Source organism: Trifolium pratense, linkage group LG1 (genome assembly GCF_020283565.1).
Source record: "Trifolium pratense cultivar HEN17-A07 linkage group LG1, ARS_RC_1.1, whole genome shotgun sequence".
Taxonomy (NCBI): domain Eukaryota; kingdom Viridiplantae; phylum Streptophyta; class Magnoliopsida; order Fabales; family Fabaceae; genus Trifolium; species Trifolium pratense.
In genome coordinates, this window is record NC_060059.1 from 40,859,410 (window position 1) to 40,884,015 (window position 24,606).

A 24,606-nucleotide genomic window follows, 5' to 3' on the forward strand; every position below is an offset into this window, starting at 1 on the left:
AATACCGTGTTCATCAATATTTCTAGTAAAATGAAACGTTATCTCTCCGTAAACTTACTTTGGTTGGTAAAAACATTGTATTTTATATACATGAATCATAATTTAAATTTCGGACAATCTACTTTTCTGTTTTACAATGGAGCTGATGATCAAATTCAGAATATCTAACATACTACTCAAATTTCTCACCACTAGACCAAACATAATGACTTCTAGACACTCTACTTATTCATTTTAGTCCAAATTCATTAATTGATTTTCGTAATTTTATTTTCTCTTTATTTTCACTCAATCAAACGAACCCTAAAAGTAGAATTATAACCACTAGAATATTGGGAGAAAAAAAAATCATACAAAACAAAGTTTTCATTTATAAATAAATGAAAACTCATTTTTTGTCAACCAACAAAAATAAAAACTATATCCTTTCCGTATAAAATTTTTAAAAAATGAAAACCAGGGTATGCAGGGCTGCTAAGGAAGATAAACTTATAATAATAAGTTATAATAAGACCAAAATACAAGTCATTGCTTATAAAGAAAAAAAAAACACTAAAAAATAAGTCATTAATTAAAATAACTTTCCCATTTGCAGCATCAATCTATATATAAAAATGTTAATCAACATTATGAAAATAATTAGTCTAAATCTGAATTCCATTTCCTATATATATACCTACAATGCAATATTTACATAAGGTTTCCTTAGACACGTTTACGCCATATATATAATATTTCCATAAATTCATACATCTATCACTATCTTATATCCTTCATTCATTCATATTTCTTGCTTATAATTTTCATTTTCTAAGGAATTTCTTAAAGCAATGGGTACCGAACAACCAAATGGAGATTATCTATTCTTGAATTCACATGAAGCAAGTGTTGTTGATTTAGTGAGTCTTTTGTTTTCATCAAATTTATCAAATAGAAAATTCATTGATTGTCCACAAGGACTTGAAGCAAGATTATTTAGACAAAGATGGCTTCTATTTACTTCTGTTGTTGCACAAAAGATTCTTGTTGCTATAGATCCTTTTTTGAAAATGTTAGGAGACATGTTGGAGTTGTTGCTCAATAGTTTATCAAGTAATGGAGGATTTGTTAGGCTCTTCTTCAACTTTCTTAAAGGTTATCATTTGACCATTATAATTACTACTCATTTTTTCATGATCACTTTCATTAATTTGCTCTCTTTCTTTCATTCTTTCAATTTTTTGTTTATTTTTTTTGTGTGATTATTTTTTGAGGTCATTGAATTTAGATAGTATGTAGTAGGTATAATCTCTCGCATTTAGATTAAGTACAAATTTGATTTTTTTATATTTATTTTAAAAGATCAAATTAAATAGCGAGCATTTCAATAGCCACGGATATGTCAACTGAATGAACGTTGAGATTAATATTTGCAGGCAATCCAAATTCAGATAGATTGATTTATATATCTATCGATCGTTGATTATTTTGGTTTACAATGAAACAGATGATCAAATTCAGATCTCGTGCATACTACTCAAATTACTCACTAGACCAAACCTAAAAAATTCCATCGATCGTTGATTTGGAATAGGAATATAAATAAAACATTTTATTTTAAAAATAAGATAAGGGATGCTTCTATGGTGCAATGGCCTTATCTGGTTCAGTTTTTTTTTTTTCTTTCAAAAAAGCACATAAACCATTAAGAATATTTTTACTATTATTATATTTTATTAAAAAAAAATTAAAAATTGACTTATATGTTTAAATTATATTTAAGATGTTCATTATAAAATTAATTATTGTAATTTTTATGTATTTAGTTAATATATTCGCAATAAATTATAAAATATATATATATATATATATATATTCTCAATAAATTCAAAAAGAAAAATAGATTAAAAAAAAACCTAAAAAGTGATTATTTACCAAATGTGGTGCAGGAAAAATGATAACACCGGAAAGATCATCGGCGGAGTTCTTATCGGTGATTGGCCATCTTGACACAAGAGTTGATTTAGACAAAACTATTCATCATAAGGATGCTAAGTACAAAGGATTACTATCTATCATGGCTTCTAAGTTTTCCTATGAGAATGAACAATTCATTAGCAATGCAGTTACAAATCATTGGGGTGTAAGTTCTACTTAATATTTATGCTTTTTTTTTATTTTTTGGGATACTTATTGGATTTTAATTCACATTATTTTTATATTGTCAATCAATTATAATCGTCACATCATTATAAATATCTGACTTTTGAAAATCATCATACATCTATTGATAATGTAAAACTTTTTACACTCGATTATTCAAAATTAAATTCATACTCATATGCACTGTTATTTTTTGGTAGATATAACTAATATCTATAGTTTTATGAAAGTAAATTGCTAACAACATTTTTTTTTTCTTTTTCTGATTTTGACATGGATTTAATTTTGATGTTAATTATGTGTTTTTGTTTTTTTTTTTGTGTGTTATATGGTTGCAGATGAAATTTTTGGGGCTATACAGCTTTTGGAACGGTAAGTAATTAAGAAATTGTCCTTTCTAATTTGTAAGATACTGTACGAATGTAAAAATTTGTTGAATCATCATCATGCACGAGAATTTTTTTCTAAGTTGACTTCTTAAAGTTGAAACAGATGAATGGAGCACAGTCAGCACACATGTATTGTTCATAAATTAATTATACTGGCATGCTTAATTATATACTATTGCATTTTGAAGGGAAAAAATTAATTATATAGTACAATAATGATAAGGTACTCGAAATAGTAATAGAAAAAATAATGTAATGCTACTAGGAGAAAGTTTACCCCCATAAAACATTGTTTCAATTCATGGAATCTACCCTAACATTTGGTTTCCCACCTGGCCACCTAACATAATTAATTTAAGTCGATGGAAATGCTTCATAATTTGTCAAATCATCATCATATATATTTCTAATTTTCCCCCCATATATTTAAGTTAAGTCAATAAAACAAGATAAGATATATCTTGTTAACTTATTGAGATGAACATGCCTAACTAACAAGTGTTTGAAATACTTACGAAAAAGAAAATGTTTGGAATATTATTGACTGGTTGCCTATAGGCTATACTCCTACACATGTTTGACTTTTCCATTTGCACAATATCTATAAACATGCGACATATGTTTAGTATATTAAGCTGAAAAACAAACAAATTTCTTACAATAATAGATCATTACAAATTCTCGTCCACAATTATAAGACTCTTTTATTAGAAAAAAATAATATCCTTAATCCCAATAATTGGCTAGAAACTTGTTTTAATGGAATTGGCAGCATGTTTGACCATCCAATCCAAATGGTAACATGCAGATTACCAGAAGCATGAGTCCACAAAAGCCATGATAGTGCAAGATACAAAATCTGAACCTAATTTGATTGTGGTTGCATTTAGAGGCACAACTCCATTTGATGCTGAGCAGTGGAAAACAGACGTGGATATCTCATGGTATGACCTACCAAACGTGGGTAAGATACATGGTGGGTTCATGAAAGCATTGGGCCTTCTTGAGAACAGTGGATGGCCCAAAGAAATGGATGAAAAAGGCCCACATCGTTATGCTTACTACACAATTAGAGAAGAGCTGAGAGCAATGTTGAGGGAAAATGAGGATGCAAAATTCATTTTGACAGGGCACAGTTTGGGAGGAGCATTGGCTATTCTGTTTGTATCAATGCTCATATTCCATGAGGAAGAAGTGTTGTTGGATAAGTTAGAAGGTGTTTATACATTTGGGCAACCAAGAGTAGGAGATGAAATGTTTGGGGAGTTCATGAAAAGTAAGTTGAAAAAGTATGATGTGAGGTATATGAGATATGTTTACAGTAATGATATGGTTCCTAGGATCCCTTATGATGATAAATCCCTCTTCTTTAAGCACTTCAGTCCTTGCCTCTATTTCAACAGCCTTTACCAAGGGCAGGTATGTGAATAATACTGAATCTGTTCTTTTATGTGTTTTGTTTATAGTTTGATTGAATGATTTTTTTGTATTGAAATATAGATTCTAGAGGAGGAGCCAAACAAGAATTATTTTTCTGTGTTCTGGGTGATACCCAAGATCTTAAATGCATTTTGGGAGGTGATTAGAGGCTTCCTTCTACCTTTAGTTGTAGGTAGAGAGTATAAACAGAATTTGTTCATGGTGGTGTTCAGGCTAGTTGGATTGGTAATTCCAGGACTACCAGCTCATTGCCCTGAAAATTACGTCAATGCTGCCCGATTGGGATCGTTAAATGAAAATCTGGAGCTTCCAAATTCTAAATATGACTAATGCCAATGCACCAGCAACTAAATCTACACATTTCTGTTGTATTTTTTTTCCATTCTGACATTAAAATGTTCATTGATTGATTACTTCTAAAGATATGATTGATATAAACAGAACACATTATATCATGTACATGTGATTGATGTAAACAGAACACAAACTAAGAACAAATTGAAGCATGCGTGATTTTGAGAAGAAAAGGGTAAATTCCAGAGTGAGATTAATATATCATTCTACTATAGATACTATTAATAGATTACATTTGAACATCAAACTGTCAAGTAACCAGACTTGAAATTAAAAAAAAAAAAAAAAAAAAAGAGGCTTCTTTCTAAAGTTTGGCCTACGTACGTACATATATATTATTTATCTCTGAATCCGAACTCCAAAGGGCGAGGCTACAAGGCACTTAGATTCTACTGGCTAAAGTGTTTGTACTTCATGCATTGTAAAACCGCAATGACACCAACTTAGTGTCAACATAGTAAGCTGCTCCGTCTCTTTCTCCATCTTGCAATCATTAGCCCGTGGCAGATTTAAATCCTTCTGATTTCTGAAACCTGGTCAGGCATGTAAAAGCCTTCGATCAAAATGCATAAAAAGGAACAAGGGTGTAGCTAGTTCAAATTTCTGTGTAAGTAAAGGAATAGTAAACTTGACCCTATCAAAACTCATGCATAAGCTTTTTGTTGGATATAAAAGAAGGAAACTAGAACAGGCATCTATTTTAAAACAATACCCCCCATGTTCCCAGCACAACTTGTTGCATAAGAAACCTTTTCACTTAATAGAAAACTCAGGAACAATTGACAAAAACCACAACTCCTAAAATTCTAAATTACATAGACAGATGGTATTGGAGAGCATGTTGTTTTGACAATCTTAGAAACCACGTATTTATTAGCAAACAATTCATCTCTAAATTAGGACAAAGATTACAAAAAAATTACCCAGCTTCACTTGAACAGAAAAGAATGCTGGCGAAGCTTAAAAGGTATGACAGGTGAAACAGCCACTCAAAGTACCCATCTGGCTGGCTCTCCGAAATGACATAACCTTGTGAGAAGTTTGGGCAATTTGATGAGCCTGGTTGGCTGAAACTGAACTTCTCATATCTTGAGCCTTTTTCTGAGCAAATCTCAGTTTGTTCATAATCTTGTCCATGGAAGATGCTCGCTTCTTTTCCAACTTCATCTGAAATAAATAGCAAAAATAATGAGATCACAATCCTTCTTTGCTTATCAAAAAACAAAATGAGATCACAATCCTTCTCTAATTATTCTCCTTAACTCTGAGTAATGCTTTTCAGGGAGAAAGGAATTCTTAATGTATGCAACTGTGAAATGATTTAACAAAAATATGACCCATACATCATGGTAGATTGGTTTATGATGAAATGAAAAGATTTTCTTTAAGACATTTATAATCCTATAATGTCCACAGTATCCTTCACAGTGACATTAGTCCATAATTAGTCTGATTTAAGATAATGGATGAGAGATCACTGGACAGAAATACATAGTTAACGAAAATTGAACTTAGGGACAGAGGGAACTAATTTAGCACCCTGAAATAAAGAAAACAAGGGAGAATTCCTAAATGAAACTTATAATATTAAGCTAGTAAATAATTTGTACATCAAAATCACTTCAAGTGGTTATTTTTCTATTTAATATAATAAACATAAACATATTTGGGAGTAATTTCTTATGTTATTGCCATTCTCTTATGAAAGAAAACACTAAGAATTAACCTCTAGTTTCCGTATTGCAGCCTCAGCTTTTGCCTTTTGCAAGTTCTCCCATGCAGTGATTTTGGCTTCCTCCCTTTTAGCCCTGGACAAGTAAACATTAATGGCATTTTAAAAAAAATGTCAAGTTTACGAAAATATTTCTTAGTAAATTATGAGTTTTCTCAGCAGGAATAAAATTGTCAGATTAAATACTTCAGGAATTATGAGTTTGAATTGGATAGGATGGCCAATCCATGGCACATTTAAAGGTAAAAAGAGAGATTACTGACAACTGCACACTTAGCATTTAATTTAAATCATATCATTGGCAATAACTTAGCAATTTTAGTGAATTCATCACAATAAATTCTACAAACTCCGATTTGTGTGGTACCATCATAAACTACAATTTCAATCATATCAACTGCACACTGGTAGCTCATGGCATATGGATAAGAGCATAGGGAGGGGGGAGTCAAATTCAAAGGGAAAACTTATTAGCAAATCTTTAATTTATATAACATATTTGCAGTTTAAAGTTGTTCTGAATCATTCTCCTTTATTTACCAGATAAGTAAATTGAACTAAAATGATGTAATGCAAAATTATACATACTTTGAAACAGTCTTTGAGCTTTCAGAAATTTCCCAAGATGAAGATTCAGTGCTTGTTTCTTTCTTTTTCCAGCTGTCAACATTTTCTGAACCTCTACCAGTGAATAGGGCTCTGTGTTTCTTTGACCACCTTGTCATGGTTACACGTTCATCTACCTGCACATCCCTGATATCCATTTTAGAGAAAGAGGCACTCTGCAGCTCTGTGATAGGCAGGGCAGGTGGAGTGGAAGCAGAGAAAGAAGTTCTCATATTGGGAGAGGAGCATGAGCTGCCCTCTGGGCTCATCTGGGTTGCCATATCTCTTCTTGAAACAGCAGGAGATACATTGGTGCCCGCATCCTTAAAAGCATCAAACTTCTCCTCTGTAAATTGGAACAAACGTGAAAAGGAAAATAAAAAAAGTTATATAAGGTGCACAAAAGAATAGTTTCAAAATCACACAATACTAACATGACATGTCATTTAAACTAATGAAAACATCATTAAGCCCAATATTTTCATGATCCGGAAATGCTATAGTCAAGAAATGATGCAGTCGGCAAATCAGAATGCTTACCATAGATCCAATAGCCCACATTCTGACTTCATTAAATCAGATTAAAACACGAGCATAAAATGTGAGCTGTCCGATTTTTATCTCACCATTCTGATTTATTAAATGCAGTAATGATGTCATTTTTTCGATCACAACATATTCAAATTTCATATTCTAAACCATCAATGTATCATCATTTGTAATTTCGTAATGTCTTAGGAAACCAATTGTTCCATCCAGATCACATTGCAACAACAGTTAAAACAGAATGACAGTATGAGTTCAGAAAAGATAGACGATGAACTCATGTAACTGAAACATTTGATTTCGAAAGCATAACTTAACTAACGAATTACATCAAAATCACACCTCAAAACTATATAAGGTAAATTTCAATCAAGGAATATAATAAGTATAGCAAAATAACCTCGGGTGGGAATTGACGATTGACCCTGCGTCTGAGAACAGCCATGTACACTAACTGAGCGAGCCATGCAAGGATCCGTTCGTGTGGGAAGTGCTCCACCACCATTACCACCAGAACTATTTGCAAACCCATCAGCTGAAGCATTAACAGCAGCAGAAAAAGGTGAAGCTGTCATAAAATTCCCTCCATCAAAAAAGTGACCTGCAGGCGAATACAGCGAATAATATGCAACACCAGGCGGACCGAGTGGACCACTCTTCGACTTAGGCCTTCTCAATGGCTGTGGAACTGAGGCCCTCCCAGCTCCATCACCCGAAACAGGACTCAAAATCCATCTCTCAGCATCTTCCCACTTAGACGGCAACGTTCTCCCATTGGTTAAACACAATGCACCTGTACCATTACCAACTTGCTTGCGAGCCCCACTCGTATGCGAAGGAACTCTCTCAGAACTCCAACCCTTTTGCATTGCAACACCACCCTGACAATGACGATAATTCGGAGTACCAGGACTCGGAAAAGTACCAGTACCAGTACCAGAGCCAGATCTCCGAGACGCAACCGTACTCTTCTTCATAGCTCCAACTCCCAAACGAGGCGAAACAGAAACAGTTCCAATTGCATTAGCATTGTTCAGATCTAACGAAGCAGGTCTTCTCCGATCTTGCTTCTTGAATAAAGCTTCACATCTCGATCTCCGATCTTGACATTCTTCAATCCAAGCACAAATAAACAAACTCAAAATTTCTAAACTCGCAATTGAAATTGAAATAGTAACTAAATTAAACTAAACTACCTTTAAGAGCTAGAGAGAAAGAGTTTCTTGCAGAATCAAATTCCACAAGTTGATTTCCGTCTTCTTCAGTGTCAACGTCACTGTCTTCCTTTTGAACTGTGATTTGGATAGTGAAATGCAAGTAAATAATAGTATATCACTTTTTCTTTGTTTTATTATATACTTTTTCAACGAGATTCAAATTAAAAAGTTAAAGTGCATGTGAATGTGAATGTTAGTGTAACGCACCTTTTGTTTTTTCTCCTTTTCCAGAGAAAATAGTTTCGCGAATCTTCTTTTTCTGTACTGAATCTGCATGTTGCTGTTTGTTTTGATTCGGATCCGGATCCGGATCTGGACCGCTCCAGCTTTCACTCGGAGCAAAATCACCACCGTGACCTGCCAAATGCTGCAAATAGAAATCACCAGATTCTGTTATCATTTTCTACTTTTCTTCGTCTTAGAACTTAGAAACTCGAATTTGAACTTCGATTGAATGCAATGCAGTGAGTTCTACTACTAACCAGTGAGATTTCGGAGTTTAAAGAGTCGCGGTCATGAGCATCGGAAGCGAAGGAACAGCGATCGACGCTAGCGGAAGCAGAAGAGAAGAGACTCAAGTTAGATTCGAGAGTAAAGATGACAGAGTCAGGACTTGTATCGCCGGCGGAGGCAGCGGCAGCGGCGGCGTTACGTCTTGTTGGAGCGGTGTTACGCCTCCATGAGCGTCGTTGTTCGTGAAACCCTAAATCCCGCATTGTTAACAAACATCGATTTGCATTATTGACATTTGCATTTGTATTTAGCAGAAGAAGAAAGAGTGTTAGAGAAGAAGTAACAAGCGCAGAGAGTAAATATGGCGGGTATTGATATTTATGTAATGTAATGTAAATAAATATATGTATATGGTTTATTTATATAATATAATTATATGACTATATTATATGGTTTTTGAGTGTAGTATTTAATTTAACGCGTCATTGTCGTTTGACTAAAATAATATGGATGTGATGAGGTAAGATATGTTAAGGTAAGGTATGCAGGTGTATTTTTGAAGGACAATGAGTGGTTGTAATGGAATAGGTTCTATATTTGTTTTTTTTTTTTACTAAGGTTCTATATTTGTTGTAGAATATAGAGGAGTGAATGTGATGGAGTGGGTAGTGAAAGTGAGTTATGGCCTATTTGTTAGACATTGTCTATGTGTTGTTGTTTTACAGTACTATCTTTTTACATAATGTGGTGTAAGTACTAAATCATTGGTGTACAAAGGAATACAATGACATAATGTGTAGTGTAGTACTAAATCATTGGTGTATAATAATGGAAGAATGGGATGGGTGATTTATTTCATCAAATTTATTAAATTGTAAAATTATAGTGATTAAATTGAAAATCAATATTGTTCATCCATCATAAAAATTGTCACTCTTTCAACTGTCAACGATGAAAATATCAAAATCAGTTTGTTAATTCGAAGCGACATTTTCTTAGTTTCTTAGTTTATTGCATTCTAAAAATATGTACTACCTCCAGTCCTGTATACAAGAAAATGTTAAAAAATTAACGTATTTAAACAATATTATAGTTTAGATATATCAATACTACAATGTATATAAAAAGTCAACATTTTCTTATATATAAGTCAGATGGAGTATTATCCAACAATTGAACCATTTAGTTTAATTTGTTAATACGTGTCCGTAAGGCACTTGTATTTAACATAATATTTATTTATTGCGAAGGTGATTTTGATTTGTGTCATGTGAATCGGATTTTGATCATCTTTGTTAATCAAGTTCCGTTTTTGGGTGTTTTATTGTGAAATAACCATAAGGTCCATTTTGCCTTGATCGGGTACCTCTATAAGAAGGTGAATTACATGGGGTATCATTGTCTTTTAATTTTTAATTTGAAAACTAAATAGTAGTGTGATAATGATGATTATACGAGGCATGCAGTTTAATGTTAAGGATTCATTGGTCCTACTCAATCGCCATCCACTATAACAAAACAACCATTCTTTCCAACTTGGCGTTAAAGTACATGGATTACATCTTAGGTTATCATGTTAATGTAATATTTTATGCATATTAGAGAGTGGGGGACCAAATGATCACTAGAATCCTTCTTTAAAAATATTTACTCCAATTGCTTGCCTCATCATAACTTGAGTGGTGGTGTAGTTTTTTCTACAATATAATTTTTGTTTGGCAAGATCAAATTATAAGATGATGGCGTCCGACCTAATAATTTTGGTATTTCTGCCAATTGAACTATGATTTGTTTACATGTTTAGTAATTTTTTTTCCACAAGTTTATAGTTTATTTTTACTAGTTTATAATTTTTTATTTTTAAAACAGAGCTTATGGTTCGTTTTAATAAACTAATTTGATTAGCTTATAACTTGTCATTTTTTTCAATTTGACATCTATCGTTTTACTTAAAAAAATTAAATATTAATTAAACATACATTTTTTTTCATGTCATTTCATGTTTATAAGTTAGTTCAATTGTTGTCCACTTGTCCCCATGAGCTTAGCTCAGTTGGTAGGAACATCGCACAATATGTGCAGGAGCCCGGGTTCGAACCCGGGACACGCCACATATATTCACTTTTAAGCTAGATTTTCTAGCCACTAGGCTACTTGACACAAAGAAAAAAGTTAGTTCAATTATTCAAACATTACAAACATATATTTTTTTCATGTCATTTCATTTTATCAAACATTAAAAATTCAATCAACTAACTTAGCTATTATAAGTCATAAGTTAACTTATCTATAACAATATATAAAGGGGATAAGGGAGTTTGGGCTGGATTTTTTTAGGTCCATTTTGCCCTTAACTTCCTTTATGGTTTTTTAATTATTCCATAATTGCCCTTAACTTCCTCTCTTTTTTTTTATGGTTTTTTCATCTATATCTATTCTATACTATAATATATAAAAAGAATACATGAGTTTTGGGGTAGAATTTTCATAATACCAACATTACCCTTGCTTTTTTTTAGTAGCAACAAAAATCTTTTATTAACAAACTCACCATAACATAAGACATATCTTTTTTTTTTGAGTACATAAGTTAGACACAGGCAGGCGCGGAACGCGCGCCTGGCCCACTAGTAAATTATAAATTCATTCGCTATAAACTAATCTGCTATTTTTTACCAAAGTCATAAGGTAACATGTTTTAAACTCATGAGCATGCATCATCTTGTGCAAGCAAACCTTGGTGACTGTCACACTGATTGGTCAAAAGTGGGTTGTAACATTTTTATACCAGACACAATTTGTAACTTCTCATAAAAGTCATGGTTGAATTCAAATTCAAATGTCCTTTATTAATAATGATGTATGTGTAAAAATTCATCAAGCATCGATCTAGTGCCTTATCATGATAAATTTCATCCTATATTCTTTTAAAATCTAAGAAAAATGATCATTTAGTACATCATGAGTTCACAAGAAATAAATGAAGACATAAAAGTTGTATAAAATAAATTAAAGCACTCAATGATTTATTTTTAATTTTTTTTTAAAAAAAAGATGGCTCAATGATAGCTGAAAATGACAAAATGTGATCATCATAAAATATAATAATGTCGGTAGTTTGAATATGTGGTGGACTGGTGGGATGGATGGGGCACAATTTTCATGTTCCCTAAAATTTTATTTTGTATGAAATGCAGATAAAAGGAAAGGCAAAAAAGAGCTAAAAGAAATTATTTTTATTTTTTTTGACACAAAAAGAAATTATTATTTTTTTTTTTATAATTTGTCCAAAAAATAATAATTGGAGTTGCTATCTCTAGAAAATAACGGTGAATAATTCCCAAGCCATATCTTTGGGTCCCGACAAAATTTCAACACTTTGGATACGTTTCTCCTAAGTTTTGTTTATTTATTTTTGATAAATAATGTTTCCTATTTATATGCAGGAAGCTCGTGCATGTGATGTCTGATTCTGACATTTTATATGGCAAATTATTAATGCATCTTGTCATATTAATAGTCTCATCTCATTTGAAGGAAATATATATAGCAAAGGTGGAATTAAAGCATCCATTAGGTGATCTTTGAAGAGCATATATAGAAAAAATGTTAATCAGCTTAAGTCTTAATCCAATAGTTTAATTTATAATTATCTTCTTAATAAAGAAATTGAGTTAAATCACACCCCGATTTATGTGAAGTGTGAACTCATCCATTTTGATTACATGGAAAGGGACAAGGGTTAGATCTAGTCATATGCTATTCTGGCAAATCTTCGTTCACAAACTTCCTTTAATCCTGTTTGTGTTAAAATAATGGAGGATATATTATTGTGATTGAATAAGTGAAAAGGGTGTTTCATTTTATTTTTTTTAAATTTTTGATCAAGGATGATGATGAATATATGAAGAAAATTATTTCAGCGCAGATTATGGATTAAGGGTTGTTGAAAAATGAAAGGAGTGTTACTCTATTAAAGTTGGTAGCTAGCATAGTACTCTCATTAATTTTACCTTGACCTAAGCACAAAGAAAAGAACTACTATTGCATCTTTGTTGCACAACACAAATCTAGTTCTCTTTTAAAGGAAATATCTTACCATTTTCATGTACTCAATATATTGAATGAATTTAGTAAAAAAAAACAGTAAGGAATAAATTTACTTATGTATTTAATATGTTTTTTTCCACCACCGGTATCCGGCTCATTGGACCGCTTAATCCGATTTCGATGTCAGTTCTACCATCAAGTGGTTTCAACCCCCTCCCAAGCAGTTGCAGGGTCGAACCGTGGTCCTCCTTATCAAATTCAGCGTCAAGAGTTTTGTAGGAGGCAATCTATTTTATTATATGATCCAGCCATAACTATTGTGTTCCCTTGCCTGATAAATACAATTCATACAATCCAGAAACCACATTCTCTCTGTCTGCACACCTAGAAGTTACAATGTGGCTGCTTTACATTTGAATATATAGGATGAATACTAGTAATAGTTATTGTCACATCACATTCATTAAATTAAAGCTGTGTTTGAATGGTTGGAACTTGGAAGGTAGTATTTAATTTGAAGGGTTAATAAATCTACATTTTTTTTGGTAAGAAATAAATCTACATTTTAGTTTATATATTTGATATTTAAAATAAAATTGAACAAATAACATGATAAATGATCATATATAACACTTTAATCGCACTTAATTTAATTTTATAAACATTTTATAGTTTCTTTAATTTATAAAAAGAAACAAGTCTTCTTTTTCCATTCCCTCAAAAACCGTCAGGCCTAACATACTAAGTTACAACAGCTTAGGAAAACATGTATAAAAATACCAAGAGCATAACTTCAAAATCTCTTCACTAGTCTATGTCCTCGAAGGGAATGGTCATTTTTGATTCGCCAGTAGCCGAAGTTAATCTGTTTAACTCAGCACCCTCCAACCGGTGGACGACTGAAATAAGCTGTGACTGCTTTCAATTTTCCATTTAAATGAACTTTCTCCACCTGCAACCATGATAGAAGGGTTAATTTGGTAGGGAAAAAGCTACCATACCAACCAAAGTAATGATGTTATGCTGCCATATAAAAATGAAAATTAATAGTTACCACATTATGAGAACTTGATTATCATAAAATTTTATTAATGGAAGACACAGACAAAGAGTTGCCAGTTACCACATTATGCACCTAAAGTTTTATAATATGCCTACATTTTATATATTCCGTTACAGCTCTTAAGCCTGTAATGAAACACACTAATTTGATCAGGTTTAAATTTATCTCAATAGTATACACACTATAGACAATAAATAATTCATATTCAAAGACGGACATTGTCGGTCTCCCCACCCTCTCCTTTTTTGTTCTAAAATGGCAGTGGGTTTTCTTATGTTTTTTTTTACACGTTTTATTGATTAAATTAAACTTCCAAAATAAAGCATATCAAACTAACAAAACGTTTAAATTACCTCTAGCGACCATGGTGGACAGGCAGATAGAGATAACTCTGCCAATTGGTTGAAATTGACATTTCTTGGAAGGAACATGACAACTCTTGAAGCAATCTCCTTAGCAACATTGAACAGAGTATATCTACACAGAAGCAGCATTTATGTAAAAAGAGAGGGAAATTTGTGTATCAAACTATCTATGCAACAAAAATTGTAAGATATAACTGCAAGAGGCAATTACTCCCCCCGATCTTGAATATAGGCACAAAAGAGTTGTGTTTGATGGTCCAAAATATAAGTAAACTTTAACTAATTCTACTAATATTTAATAATATTATTTCTAAAATATCCTTTGACTAATTAAGATTTTTTGTCTTTCCAAAAAAACAACTAATTAATTTTTTATTTTTTTTCAATAACCATTTTATTCTCATGGAACAAATTTTCATGAAGGGAAATTTGGATATTTTTATGACAAAGGATATTAAAATTACTTTCTTGATTACTTAGAGAATAAGATTATTAACTACTTTTTAAGGGGGGTGAAGTAGTTTATTTTTGCTTATGTACAAGACCGGGAGACTACAGACAAGCATGAAGCATCTACCTAGTACCTACCCGTCATGCGGTCTAAGCATTGTCTTCATATCATAAGTCTCAACCTTAGCATAATCAGGTCCACCCCAAGGTGGAGATAAGAAAACAGTATCAGCCTGCAAGAAAATATAGTTTGTCATCAACTATCCCAAAAGTGTAAGCTGTTAGTATAAAGCGACTTTCATCAATATTTTGGACACGCGCTTTGGAAAAAGAAATCACATATAGGCCCACCCTAACCTCAGACATAAATAATAAATTTGATTAGAGGGGTGGGGGCACGGGGCAGTAAGGATTTGATCTTGGAGAATGGAGACCTTGATTGTCAAAGAAGCATAAATATTATATGAAAATCCCATAATAAAAGCATACACTATTATGAAGAATGGGCAATAATGGTGTTTGTTAACATGATTAGCACATTTTAACAGAAGTTTCAGAATAGTAGATCAGAAAATAAATAGGTAGGTAGCAAAGAAGCACATGATTATCAATACATCTCAATTTGCATCTTCTTGCCTCCTAACTTGACTGGAAGGAAAGAGCATAATAGACAGAATCAGCCAGGACTAGAAAGTAGAAACCGATAGAACTTGTAAAACTGAACAAGGTAAACAGTGCATTATTTGAATAAAAATGTTGAGCTCAAGGCTCTACAATGGTAGAAATGCAGAAAGTGTGATAAGCCAGGGTTACTAGAACTCCTAACCAGAGCAAAGTGCTCCAATCCCAGAGAAAGATTTCTCCCAATGAACTCCTAACCAATTCTAACAACTTTCTGAATGAATTCCCCTCATCTCTATCTTCTCTCTCTTTCTGAATGTCATGTGAGTGTATTTTGGGCCCAGTGATTGGGCCATCAAACCTATGGGATCCTAGTGTTCTATCAGAAACATATCACATGGAACTCTTAGGATAGGAAGATACTAACCAAAGCAGTTGGAAACATTGATTATTATGGTACACATTTTAATGAAGAAAATAACGCAGAAAAAATCTTTTGACAAGAAGAGGTGGATATTTTAAACAGTGCATTTACCCTAAATGCCACAACTAAGTCATAGAAAGAAGAATTAGGTGAGCAGTGGAAGGAAGCGTGTTAGGAACCAGAGAAATTGAAATGAAAGATAAAATGAGTCGAGCATATTATTGAAAAATTGAAAGAAAATAGAGAATAGAATTCTCCCCAATCATTTCTCCTACACAAAGGATCTATCTTTTCTTCACAACTATCAAATGTTCACAACTATTCCCTTCACCCTTATTATTTGTTATGGTATGGTATCCCCTCTAACTAACCAACTACCCTAACTAATCATAAGTTCATAATTACTCTTACTCCCTTGTATCCTTCATCCAAACAGAACATATCCGAAGTCCATTGCTTGACATCAGTCCTGCTCATCCAGAAATAACATTAACAGATGAGCCACTCATGTGCTCCCCCGCCACCCAATAAAATATTTGTTTGATATGACGTATATACCTGACATCACAGTTACTATAATCATTTGATTTTCAAGGAATTTAAACTCTTCTTGGACAAACCATTTATCATATTTTCAGAAAGAGGATAAACAGGGAGATCATCATCAAGAGGATACAGGTGAGGATAAAACATGACCAGTAAGCAAACAGTGCATAGTACAAATATCACCTAGGCTTGGTAAAGTTACGCAGCGGAAAGAGAACACAATTAGACAGATAAAGACGGGACAAAAACCTGAAGTTTTAATCTTGCCTTTCTAATGTTACCGCTATTTTTTAAAAATCCCGAAACATATGTGGCATGGCTAACACATATCAATTATGGCATCAACTCCCTTGTACAAAACAGGAAAACGTGCAAAAAAGAAATTTTTGAACCTTTAACTTTGGTGCCAAGACGAAGAAGTCACCAACGATGAAGTCAATTAGATCATCCACTCTATAAATTGCAGCATTATGCCTTGCAAAACCAATCTTCGAAGGATCAATATCAATTGCAATCACATGATTGCACCTGCAATATAAAATAATTTATTGTCATGAATAGAATCAAAAACCATTTTCAAAGAACTTCCTCAGAGGAAGACTTAAGTATTTGACCAAGATAACAATGTTATACCTACGAAATAGATTAGTCATCCTGACTATTGTTTATGGTAAAACTACATCAAGGATCCAACATAAATCACTTGTCTACATAAAACAAGAGATTTTGTTATCACTTTATTCGGTTATAATTAAAAGATTCGTATAAAACGAATATTGACATTACTAGACTAAAATAAAGCGGAATATAATACATATATAAACTAAAGACAGGGAGGGGAATATTGTTCAATGCAAGCGTCTGGTGACTCCAACAGCACCTATAATCACACCGTTTATACATAGACAAATATTGCTCACATAATGGTGCAAATGCATAAGAATTAAATTAAATTTGGAAATCACCAGGTGAATAATCCAGTTTAGAACAAAAATATACTACATTGTATACATCAATATTTAATCAGGTAAAACTAAAAGAGTGAAGAGTGGTGTTGCCATAAACAATCCCTTGAGAACATGAAAGTCATCACATAGGCTGATATTATCATACTGAACCCACTGTAACTTCAAGAACACATTGTGTATAAATGTGAGCATAACAACAAACCCAAGAACATATATACCGTTTCTCCCTTGCTATGTTATCTTGTTATTCAAGTTGTTATAAGCACAGATTAATCTTAACTAACCAAATGTTCATTTTTGCTGTTCTTCCTTGATAAATTTCAAATATTTCCGAATTTGGTGAATACAATACAACTAGAAAACATTATCCATCGCAATAATCAAAAACAGAATGAATTTATCAGCTATCAACACATGACTAGTTATGCCCACTACTCACCGTTGTGCGAATTGGATGGCATTCCCACCAACACCGGTGAAACAGTCAATTACCGTGCCGCTTGCACAACGTGAAGCTTGATAATGAGCAATAACCTCTGGAGTGACAGAAAACCATCCTTCCTCGTCCATATTTACACCATCATCAAATCTAGAGAATAAAATATACCTCTGACACCAATACTTTTCAATTGTTGCGGAATAAGCATCAGGCATTTTTTGAAATTGGAGATCTGCAAAATGAAAAATGTTTATTACAAGGATATTGTCGTCAACTTTGAACAACATATTGCAGCTACCGAACAAAATCTATATGCAGCCATTATTATATAGCATTACATTAGCATATTAGTTTTTATCAATCATACAAACATCTATCCAGTATTCCAGTTATTTAACTACTGCAACAACAAAATAGTCATATAAGCATCTATCAAATGTTATATGCATTTGACGCCCTTAGAAGTTTGTGTTGGGCCTAACTCAACCTTACAAAACCGGCTTGTAAGGTGAGGATTGCCCACACTTATAAACATATCTTTAAGTCATCTCTCATCCAATGTGGGACTCTTAACAGACTCCTTAAAAAATATTGTCATAAACTAGGAACCAGTTAGCTTAAAATTCATTAGAATAGCAACATATTGCAGAAGCCAGACAGATATGCTGTAGAAGCAGTTTCGAATAATAAAGCATTTTTCTCAAACCTTCAGTTTCATAATATAATTTCTTCCGCCTGTGTTTTCTTTTCACCTTTTTTTCCTGTTTTGACATGAAATGATCAGATTTACTTTCCAATCCAGGCGTATCAATGACCATGTTTTCCATTGGTGTATGATTGTCCTCTGATGTTGCTTGACTGCATCTATCGTTAGTGCTGCAAAACATGCAAGTTGTTAGGAGAGCAAATAAATATACATTAAGTCCAGCACTTATATTGTCATTGGCAAGCTTTATAACTTCTCAAGAAAAATCTGCTTTAGTTTAATATAATATTGTAATGAGTAACTTGTTTATTCTTGAAGTAAAGCTAGAAGTTTAGAAAATAAAATACCTAACGACATAATCCAGGGTATTTGATACAGAGCAGCTTGAAACTCCACCACTTTCAAGATTCTCATCTGAATGATGAAGAGATTGGTCTTCACTATTTGTAGCAAAATCAGAGACCAAATTTCCAGCAGCGACTCCAATCTCGGCTGAATACTCTTCATGTTGATTTCCTGATAAGTTCTCATCTACCAAGGTTTCTTCAAGTGGTTTAATGCTCCTTTGTGTTTCACACTCCTCGGACGACTTTAAAGCTTCACCATCATCTAATTCAGTACACCCGCCAAATGCTAGATGCTCCATCCCTGGGGGTGGGTCCCATGTAGAAGTGTCTATTTTAACATTGTAGAAGTATCTTCTCCCATAGAAAGTATCCCATAACACCATCCAATCTCCAAATTCACCGCAATCATTTGACCCATCAACTCTGTCACATCCAATCCCTTCCAAACTCATGGGAAGCGATTCTGATTCATTAGCTGGTGACTGCCAAGTGGCAGCACAATCGTCATTGCAAATAGTCTCACAATCTGTATTTTTGCAAAAAATTGGTGAAAGTTCTAAATATTCATCGTCAACTTTACCCAGTTCTATCCCACAAAAATTGACACCAGTACCTGTCAAGTGGCTTCCAGCAGAGACTCCAGTATCCGAGGCATGTGCACTTTTCAAATCAAAGTCACTATTCTGGGCATCATTAGTTTCTGCGTTATTTATACTATTAATTTTCTCCACGGGAACACCATTAGCAAACCCAGTGCAGTCTGTTGAATTATCTCCTTCACCGGAGACAGATCGGACCGTGTCAACTTCCACTGCACCATCACAGAAGGACGGTTCACTTTGGCCCAGCATTGATATACAAGATAATGAACTGTTAGTTTTATCATGAAATTTAGCAGGAGATATGACCTCCTCTGCACTCACTTCATTTAGAGTTTCATCACCAGGATTGTTACAAGTACGTGGCACCTTGGAACGTGCACCCTTCTTTTTGCCTTTTACTGGTCCACATTTCTATGACAAGATATACAAACATATGATTGATAGTACTTCGGAAAGTAATAATCTTATATATAAAGAGCATAACATGAAGGATAGAGGAGAAAAAGTGTGGATGTGTTTTTGAAGAACTTGTATGAGCTTATCTTATATGGAATAAACATTTGTGTAAGCGTTTGGAAGAGCTTATAAAACTAATCGATGGAATAAGCTTATACATTTGTTTTCAGTTTATTTTATAAGCTCTCTAAAATCTATTATAAAAACAGTTTATACAAAGTTTATGTTAATTTCATCCTCATTTCCATTTTCGTTGTTGAAAGAACTTATGCATAAGCATTTAATAAAGTTGGTTACCCAAACACCCCCTTTGTAGTAATAGTTTAGATTGCAACTATATAAACAACTATTAAAATTATTGAATTTATTTCAAAGTTAAGTTATCAACAATCACATCTTAATTACCTTCTTATAATGAGATTGTGGACTTCGGATATTTTCTTAATCAAAGCTAGGGTCAGCGAAGAGCAAAGCCCACCGCCACATGTGAGCTAGTGATAGTTTGGTTCCCTTGTCTAATGGGTCAATCACTCAAGTAATATGTATATGGTTTATTTTTTGTACGAATAAACTAATTTCTCAATTAAATATGTAAAAAGTATTACTCGCAAATTTGATCCTGGCTTAGTGCATAACTTGTAGGGCAGCAAAGGCTAATTGAGCTCATAATCAAGTTCAACAGTTAGCGAGGTCAGAGTAGCCCAACTTGAGCCAATATTCGTTGTGCATATTTGGAACCACTGTGAGTTAGATGAAATCGCAGTGACACCATAATTGTGTTGAAGTTGTGTATGTTTGATTCTACTTTCGGAGGATTCATAATTGATTCTAGAGGTGTAGAATTGATTTTGACATGTTTGGTTCCTCTAGAGTAGAATTAATTTTGCCTCCAGAATTGATTCTAGTTGAAGCTAAAAATTGTAGCTTCGAATTCTATAATCAATTTTTACGCTCAAATTTATTATACAGCTCACTTTTACATGAATGTGTCCAAACATAAATTGTTTTAACTTCAACTCAATTTTTGCTAGAATGAATTTTGCTCACCATAGAATCAAACATAAGCTTAAAGTGTAATTATTGCTAAAACCAAAGTGACACTCCATGATCATGTGAAACTCAGCGTCAATCCAAACATATACTGAATTGAACATTGCCACTACTTAGACATTGAATATGCAAACCTAAGTTTCTATTAAATAAAGCATATATGATGAAAACTGTTGTATCTGTATAGTTACCTCCTTTTTATTTGTCTGAAATGAGAGAGGAAGACCTAATTCATTCATTTGTTTGTTCAATTCCAAATCCTCGGGAAGAATAATAATTTCACTCCAATCTGCAAAACATAGAACAAAAAGATTATGATTTATGTAAACACTTCTAATATCATTGATTCAGTGGAAAAATAAGTAAAAAAATGAGAAGCACTAACCAGGAATGGAGTTTGATTTGTGATTGTGTTGAACAGCTTGAGATGATGGTTGAACCGAGACGCCGTCATCCCTGTAGAGAAGGGGTAATAAGGTAAATGTAACCTAGTTGCAGAGAATGGTGGAAAAGAAAGAGTGAATGAGGAGTGACTGACCAGAGAAAGACTTGAGTAACATTGAAGAGAGAACCGAGGGATTGGATAGCGGCGCCTTCATAGTCGGAGTCGGAGATCACCATATTTGGTGGTAGTAGACTGCAGTCTCCGGCTGGCAACCTTTCTCAAAGCGGAGCGCGCCGCTTTCTTTTCGGTTCACGGTTGGTATCTCTGGAACAATGTCATTCTTTAAAAATCTATATACACATTTAAAGATTTTGGTTAGGATGGGTGTTTATTTATTTTTTTTTTTTTTTTTTGCAACAAGTTTAATTTGGTTTAATTTGGTTACAGTCAGTTCTAGCATTTTAGTTTCCTTCCGATTGTAATTGCGGGATTAAATTATGGTTCTTTCTACCAAATTTAGCGTCAATCACCGCTAAATAGGATGAATGTTTTATATAGGTACATCAGGATTTGATGAGTGTTTTTAATTTTTGAGAAATATAATGATTGAATAGGGTACTTTCGTATTGTGTTTTACTATAAATATATATGTTTGATTTGCTAAAAATTAAAAGATTGGATAAGACAAATTGTGAAATTATTTCTAGACTCTGGACAAATTAGAGGTTAATAGACAAATAAGAGGTTAATAGTCCGGACAAAAAATTGTTTAATATCTTAAACGTTCTATGTTATTAGTTATGTGATGTGCTATTTTGTCCGGTACTTATATTTTACAAATCAAACGGACATTAAAACTATTTCTAGGCAACTTAGGTTGCAAGAGACAAAGAAAAAAAATTGAACAAGTAAGAGACACAAAACTTGAATAAGTGATAAATTTGTATCCCTCACTAAGCAATAGAACAACTTTTTGTCCAACCGTCCAGGTATACATTATCTAAAATATCAAATCAACATTTTGTCGATCAAACATCGTATTTGTCATATATTGTCTTGTTCTGTCTTTTCTATTGATATTTCCAATATTTTTCTTTTTCATGTTGAACTTTAATTATCATGTCTTCATGTATTTTTGTTGCACAAGACTGACCCAACAATTTTAGAGTTCTAAAACAACTTTTATATAAAAATTATGTTGCATCCAAGGTTTTATCTCATGTCCTAGAAGATAAGAGATATTCATCTCAACTAATTCAGCTAAGAAAAGTTTGGCAAATAGCCTAAACCTGTCATATTATATATTTGTAACAAAATTAAATTTTTGCGATCATAGTATAGTTGGCATATACATCATATTATATATGCAATAATTAGAATTCGAACTTCAAATTTATCACTTATTCAACCTAAAGGATGAATCTCTAACTAATATGTTATACTTGACAAAAAAAAATCAGGACGTTATATTGACTCGAAAATTTGAGGCCTAAAACTTTTGTTTGAGTTGCTCGACTCATAGGTAGGTCTTGATGTTGTCAATTGAGTAAATTAATTGAAATGAAATTAGAGTATTAATTACTAACACGTGCACTTGACACATGTTAAAAAATTGGAATTGGATTCTCTCCAATTTTTTCTTGGATGTTTATTATGTTGTAGTAATTTTAGTCATTAATTTACCTTTCTTATATTTCTTCTTAAACATTTTTTTCTCTTTATAATTTACCATTGGACTATGAAACTCAAAAGTGGAAATTTGCAATGAAAAATTAATATATTTTTTTTGACACAAAAAATAGCAAAGATAGAAATAATGTTTTGAAAAATTAAACACACCCTTTTAACTAAAATTTAAATATTCAACTCCTTTAACACATATTCTTAGAAAATGTTAACATGAAAATAGCAAAGATAGAAATACTTGAAACTTATCTAATTCTTAATTGTTAATTGAATGAAACTTATATGAGTCTCACTGCTTTATCTATACAGTAATTATTTGTTATTTGTTAGGACTTAAGTACACGATGATGGTCCAACTTAAAAAATTAGAGCACTAAGTGAGAGAGTTTCATTACCTAAATGTCCCACTAAACATTTTGATCTACTCAATGTGAACTCCTGACATTATCACACACTTTAAAAATCGACGTCCACAACAACTTTTACTCAATAGACACTGACCCAAAAATTGGTCTTTTCTTTTTGACGGCTTTATTCAGCTATCAGTATTGAAACATCTTAATCCAACTTATATGTAACCTTTCTCATGACTCATAACTTAGCTCTCAACTTAAACACACGAAGAGAGTCAACCTAAAATATTAATTCGATAAATAAGAAATTCTCATTACTTACGACATTGAACATTTTAATCTACCACCATTTGCCACATTGCGAGTGTACTGTACGACCTAAGTGCAACGAATGTGTGATTTTATTAGAACGTGGATCTTACTTCTTCACATATGGATCTCCGCCGACAATTGCGTTGTCTGATTCTTTGTATCTCTCCACAAGTCAGAATCTGGTATTATATGATGATGGATGGATGCCAAATGCTTCCAAAGATTCCACCACTTTCATGTGAGGAAAACGATGCGCGATCCCACATTCTCAACTAACAACAAATTAAATAATGTAATCTTCACGTAAAATAAAATAATGTAATTTGACTCCAAATAATTTAGGCCTATGTTTACAAAGTCATATGAGTTAGTTACTAAGATATCGTTTGGTCTGGCTTTTTTTTCTCTTTTATTTAGAGTTTATGTATTTTTTATACATTATTATAAGTTTATCAAGTAGTTTATGATAAAATAGCTTATAAAATTACAATTTTTACTAATGTGAACTTATAAAATAACATAAAACTTAATTTATATTGCATAAGCTGTTTGCATAAGCTTAAAAAAAGTTGGGTCAAACAGACCCTAAGCTTAGTAGTTTTTTAAGTTTGTTTGACTAGAAAAAAAATTATTCGATAATCATTTGTTAAAAAAAGTTTATAATTTATTTATTTATTTTTTTATAATTTATAGTCTATTTTTTAAATGTTATTTTAAGTAGCGTATGAGTTTTTTTTTCCTCTTTTTTAATAGTAGTGTATGAGTTTATGATTTATAATTTATTATTTTTTTCTTTCAATTTTACTCTCGTCATCTTACTCGAAAAAAATTAAATATTAATTAAACATATATTTTTTATGTTATTTCATACTTATATAATCTAGTTCATCCGCTAATTTTACCA

At 32.5% G+C, this 24,606-nt stretch overlaps 3 protein-coding genes across 7 annotated transcripts; 1 reads left to right on the top strand and 2 right to left on the bottom strand.

The window, feature by feature from the left end:
- Positions 1-527: 527 nt before the first annotated feature.
- LOC123897737 (triacylglycerol lipase OBL1) lies at positions 528-4,477 on the top strand. The gene is made up of 5 exons (XM_045948485.1): positions 528-1,134; positions 1,929-2,122; positions 2,481-2,514; positions 3,340-3,950; positions 4,032-4,477. The coding sequence occupies exons 1-5, from the start codon at positions 831-833 to the stop codon at positions 4,299-4,301; spliced, it is 1,413 nt and encodes a 470-aa protein (XP_045804441.1). The 5' UTR covers positions 528-830; the 3' UTR covers positions 4,302-4,477.
- On the bottom strand, positions 4,460-9,316 carry LOC123897727. The gene is made up of 8 exons (XM_045948473.1): positions 8,909-9,316; positions 8,634-8,793; positions 8,406-8,501; positions 7,610-8,320; positions 6,646-7,009; positions 6,052-6,133; positions 5,249-5,492; positions 4,460-4,858 (listed from the first exon to the last, which is right to left on the bottom strand). Exons 1-7 carry the CDS (start codon positions 9,140-9,142, stop codon positions 5,286-5,288), a joined length of 1,854 nt encoding a protein of 617 aa, XP_045804429.1. The 5' UTR covers positions 9,143-9,316; the 3' UTR covers positions 4,460-4,858; positions 5,249-5,285.
- A 4,240-nt stretch (positions 9,317-13,556) lies between these two features.
- LOC123897747 (trimethylguanosine synthase-like) lies at positions 13,557-21,715 on the bottom strand. 5 transcript variants are annotated; one of them, XM_045948505.1, is made up of 11 exons: positions 21,505-21,715; positions 21,352-21,422; positions 21,158-21,255; positions 19,472-19,871; positions 18,859-19,384; positions 18,512-18,681; positions 17,806-18,037; positions 16,791-16,926; positions 14,946-15,040; positions 14,346-14,469; positions 13,557-13,881 (listed from the first exon to the last, which is right to left on the bottom strand). In XM_045948505.1, exons 1-11 carry the CDS (start codon positions 21,585-21,587, stop codon positions 13,804-13,806), a joined length of 2,013 nt encoding a protein of 670 aa, XP_045804461.1. In that variant the 5' UTR covers positions 21,588-21,715; the 3' UTR covers positions 13,557-13,803. The 5 variants fall into 5 exon arrangements, with proteins under 5 accessions (XP_045804461.1, XP_045804453.1, XP_045804479.1 ...); XM_045948497.1 differs by having other exon boundaries at positions 18,859-19,871; positions 21,505-21,697; XM_045948523.1 differs by lacking the exons at positions 21,352-21,422; positions 21,505-21,715 and having other exon boundaries at positions 19,472-19,669; positions 19,782-19,871; positions 21,158-21,175.
- Between the last annotated feature and the right edge of the window lie 2,891 nt (positions 21,716-24,606).